Below are 5097 nucleotides of genomic sequence, written 5' to 3'. Positions count from 1 at the left end.
TTTACAGAGATGCAGTAACAAATTGTAAAGAAAGAAAGGAATGATGAGATGTGTTTGAATATTGCGGAGTTGCAGGGCTCTATTTATAGTAATGCACTCAGGGACGGAGTCGATACTTAATACTTGAAGGTAGCAGGTCGTCGCCGTCTTGTAAGTTGCCTCGTCTGATATTGAAACAAAAGATCAGCGCGTCGTTGTGGATATACAGAATTGAATCAGTCACCAAATGATTAATTAATTTGGTCAACCAATAAGATCTTTTGAACGATGAGTCGATTTAGCAGCCCTTTCCGTCTCTTTCTCTCTCTTATTCAGACGCGGACGCGTTGTTGCCCCGGCCCTCTACATTGATGTCAACTCTTCTTTAAAACTGTGTTCGTGTAAAATAATTTAAAATTTTTTAGATCCATCCGCTAGTCTTGTCTATCAGTTATTATCCATTTATAACTAAGAGGTTGTATAGAGCTTAAAAACTCTAATTCTTCATATACATACATTTCAATTCTTGTTTTGACTATAATTGATGTAGCACAGCTTAGCAAACAAGGATACAATCTTGAACCAGGAGGATCCAAAAAAGTTGTCACTGTTTTTTAGAGTTATTTTACTCTTTTACATTTTTGGAATTTTGAGTTTGTTTAGGATTTTTTCGTATATTAATATTTTATTTTCATTCTATTAGAAGTTTTTTATTTCAGTTATGATTTTTTTTTTTTTTATTCTTGTTGATGAAGCATGAAATGTATCTATACGATAGCAAGTCCATTACATTGAGATTTGTGAACAATCATGAGAATTTAACGAAAAGATTTTTTTTTCATAAATAGTATTAATGAAACTACCTCATTGAATTTGAAAAAAAAGATATCAAATGTTCTTGTTTCTTAAGACCTCCAAGTTAAGAAAATTAGAGACTAAGGATATGATGGTGCAAATAATATGTATGGTGAAATAATGAACTTTGGACATTGTTTCTTAAAGATTATTCAAGTGCGAACTATATTCGTCGTTGCATATTATTTGCTACTACAATGCCAATAATCGATTATTGAAACCCAACAATCGACTGCTAATATAACAAAACATCCTAAACTCAGTTATTGTAATAAACCCCAAAGTTACTGTAACAATTACTATATCAAACAATAAAACACCTAAAATCCTAATTTCAAGGTTTACAGTCCATCAATCAATTAATACTATTATTTCAATTTACCAAAGATGAATTCTCGTCTTATCTGGTATTCAATTAACGTCAATCGACCAAGATTTTGTTTGTGCAACATTTGGTCAACCCTAATAAGTTTGGACTTCATACGTTAAGCATCCGATCACCCTTGACCTATCAAAACTTCTCATATGCTAAACATCTAGTCTTTCTTGACATGTTTGGACATCTGCACTCACTATAACATCCAGTCTTTTGTGACCTGGTAGGACTTTCCATCTTTGCCTAACATATGGTCTCCGGCCATTTAGGGCTTTTATCCACATTGCAAGTATCCTGTCAAACTTGACCTACTTGATTTTCGCTTCTCATGCCAAGTGTCCGATTCTTCATAACCCAAGTGTCCGGTCAACCGTGACCTACTTTAACTTTCATCATCTATGATCACCAAGTGTCTGATCAGCCATAATCCTGTTGGATTTTCTCATATCAATTCCTTATTGGACTTTCGATTGCCAAATATCCGGCTAACAATGACTCACTTGGACTTTTCACTTCTTGTCAAATATCTATTTACCTTGACTTACTTAACTCAAACTCAACCAACTATTGATCAGACATCTAAATCTAATTTGAGTCAACTTGAGCTTGGTCAATCTAATTAATCTTGACCCGATGTCGACGACACCAGCATTGAAACTGGATGAGATACTATTTGCCCTCGCGTCATGGTTGAGTTGGCTACTCTGAGATAAATATTGCTATAATGGGCAAGGGTTGAATCTCAGCAAAGCCAAGAAAAATACCTCTCCCTACAATGATCAGCTTCCTGATTTATCTCCTCATAGATGACTGTAAGACTGATCATGTGGGCCACAGGGAAGGCAGAAGGCGAATTTTACTTTTTACTAAAGGGATGAGATGTTATTTTAATAATAAATGAGAAAGAATACACTTTTGTGTGTTTTTTTTTGCCTGAGAACAAAATTATGAGTACTTGTATTTTATTAAACTCTTTGAAATAAGATAAAAATTTGAGAAAAGACAAAAAAAATAAAAAAAAATAAAAGCAACTTATAAATTTTTTAATTAATTTTGTAAATTAGAATTAAGAATTTTAAAAAATATTATTTTTATCTTAACCATGTGATTAGTTGTACTATGTTACACTAAATATAAAAACAAAATCCGAATAAAAATAATAAGGCTAACAATTTATGTTGGTCCCGTGTGACCGGTAAAAGAGAGATGAATTACCTTGAATAAAATAAAACACTTTCTTTTACTTTCTATTTAGTAAAAACAAACACACATTAGTTAATCAAAAGTAATGACATAAATATTATGAGAAAACTCTGAGTTTACTTGGTTTACAATTGAGAAAGTTGCTAATCCAAGATAGTTAAAGCTCTAGTAAAAAGATATCCTTTGTTGAATGTGGAGAAGTCTCTTACAACGTTGAGAGTATAGAAGTTTGAAATAATAAATTAGATTACAGAGTGTGTTGTATTGAACTATTAAGACTAGAGCTCTATTTATAGCTCCTGGCGAAATTTATCCATTGCTGATGTGGCACAACCCGAGCTCCTGGACCCTCTCTGGGCTCTCCCGAGGTGAAAAATTTTATCTCCACGCAACGACTTCGTGCAACGGCTGGAAGATGAAGTTTTGCATGTCCGGACGCCTAGTCCCTTTCCGGGCGCTGAGATCGTTGTTGACGTGGACCCGAAAAGTGATCCATTGTGACGAGGCATCCGCTGGGCACCTTGGTTGTCTGAGAGCCTGCACCATCTTGTTTGGGCACTCGGATAGTCCAGCCACTTGGATTGGTCAGCCTCGTGATGATCGTCCGGCGCCTTCTTCGGTCGCTTACTTTGTCTCCAGTCTCTTGGCTGATCCTTCGACCTTTTAGAGTTGAGCTGCCCCAAATCCAACTTCGGTCTTCTCCTTGAGCAGGCTTCGCGCAATGGCTAGAAGATGAAGTTTTGCATGTCCGGGCGCCTAGACCCTCTCCGAGCGCTTGGACTGTTGCTGACGTGGACACAAAAAGTGATCCACTGCGATGAGGCGACCGCTGGGCACCTTGGTGGTCTGAGAGACCGAACCATCTTGTTTGGGCGCCCAGACGGTCCGGGCGCTTGGATCGGTCAATCTCGTGATGACCATCCGACACCTTCTTTGATCGCTTGCTTCGTTTCCGGTCGCTTGGGTGATCCTCCGACCTTCTAGAGTTGAGCTCACCCAAACTCAACTTCGGCCTTCTCCTTGAGCGGTCTTCCTCCCAGCTTCTCGTCCCTTGAACATCACATACGTCGTTCTTATCTGTCAATGTACTCTTCTGCAGTATCTCATATTGGATTGTAATGCACATGAGAGAGGAGGGGGGAGGGGGGAGGGGGTGAATCACATGATTTTCAAAACACTCTTTTTCAATTTTTAAAAACTCGAGTATGCAGGAGTTGACCCATCCCTAGATCAGAACACATTCTTTGATAAAATGGTTATATATGAGCCACATCATGAGGTGAAACAAGTCCGACCAAGGGCGACCAGACTAATGGAAATGAATCTAGTAGCAGCATGCGTGGCCGAAGTTAAAAAAGGGAATTTACGTGGGAGTTTGCCCATCCAAATATCGGAACACATTCTTTTGTAAAACAGTTGTATATAATCCATTTTTTCTTTCATATGTAACTTTTAAGTTTTAATTTGATTGCGATCTTTAACTACTTGCTCATTACGAAAAAGATGAAACAGAAGTAATTAATCATGTACCAACAAACCTTTTTGATCACCCAAAATAATGACGATCTTTTATAATACAATTTAGCTTAATTATTAAGATGAATGTATTTCTATACATAAAATCAAGGATTATGAAATAATTAATTATAAATGAGTAGAAAAGAATAATTGCATATAAAAATGTTGATATCAAGTCTCAACGGAAGGTGATATAAGCGTCGAGTTGTCCAGTGAGGGTGGTGTTGGTAGCACGAACTTCCGTGGTCAAGAGGTATCCTCTGGCCAAACGGAACTTTCCTGTGCCTCCGGTGATCGCCCGTTCGAACACGGTCCCGAGCGGGGCGACTGGGAACAACCCCTGCAGGGCGAGGGAGCTGCCGTTGTACTTGCCGGCGGTGAACACCAGCTGGAAATTGGTGAGGCCAGAGTTCTCGGCCAAGCTCGAGCCCACTCCCATGCCCTGGTTTCGGCCGACGATGGGCGAGTCTGTCTCCACCCCGGACCGCAGAAGGTTGTCGTAGACGATGACGTTGCCAAAGCCAGCTCCGGAGTTGGAGTCACGGCGCTGGACGGCGTAGACGACAGTGGCGCTGGGACCTGAGCCGAGGATTCTCTCGTGGTTGTAGAAGCGCAGGTGCATGTAGCCATTGGGGTTGGAGGAGGCAGCGGCTGCGGCAACGGCAGCTAGGAAGAGGAAGAGGAGCAAGGAAGGAATGACTGAGGAGGCTGCCATTTTACAGAGATGGAGTAACAAATTGCAAAGGAAGGAAGGAATGATGAGATGTGTTTGAATATTGCGGAGTTGCAGGGCTCTATTTATAGTAATACTTGAAAGTAGCAGGTCGTCGCCGTCCCTTATTATTTGACTCGTCTGATATTTAAACGAAAGACCTGCACCGCGTCATCGTGGATATACAGAATTGATTCAGTCTTTAAATGATTAATTAATTTGTTCAACCGTTAAGCTCGTTTGAACGATGAGTTGATTTAGCAGTCTTTCAGGCGCATTGTTGCCCCTTGTTTTGATGTCGACTCTTTATTATCATTCAATCTTTATATATGTATAATTTGATTTAGCAGTCTTTCTGACGCGTTGTTGCCCCTTGTATTATCATTCAATCTTTAGATATGTATTTAACGAGCATGTGCACAAGAAGAAAGAAGACAACAACAAGTTACACTGG

At 39.3% G+C, this 5097-nt stretch overlaps 1 protein-coding gene across 1 annotated transcript; it reads right to left on the bottom strand.

The window, feature by feature from the left end:
- Positions 1 to 4109: 4109 nt before the first annotated feature.
- On the bottom strand, positions 4110 to 4646 carry LOC122008358 (dirigent protein 22-like). Its single transcript, XM_042564077.1, has one exon. It carries the CDS (start codon positions 4644 to 4646, stop codon positions 4110 to 4112), a length of 537 nt encoding a protein of 178 aa, XP_042420011.1.
- Positions 4647 to 5097: the final 451 nt, after the last annotated feature.

The sequence above is a fragment of the Zingiber officinale genome, chromosome 1A (genome assembly GCF_018446385.1).
Source record: "Zingiber officinale cultivar Zhangliang chromosome 1A, Zo_v1.1, whole genome shotgun sequence".
Classification (NCBI taxonomy): domain Eukaryota; kingdom Viridiplantae; phylum Streptophyta; class Magnoliopsida; order Zingiberales; family Zingiberaceae; genus Zingiber; species Zingiber officinale.
This window is presented reverse-complemented; position numbering and strand designations above follow the sequence as displayed.

Excerpts from the sequence above, each read along its gene's own strand:
- LOC122008358 (XM_042564077.1), bottom strand. The coding sequence starts at position 4,646 with ATGGCAGCCTCCTCAGTCATTCCTTCCTTGCTCCTCTTCCTCTTCCTA.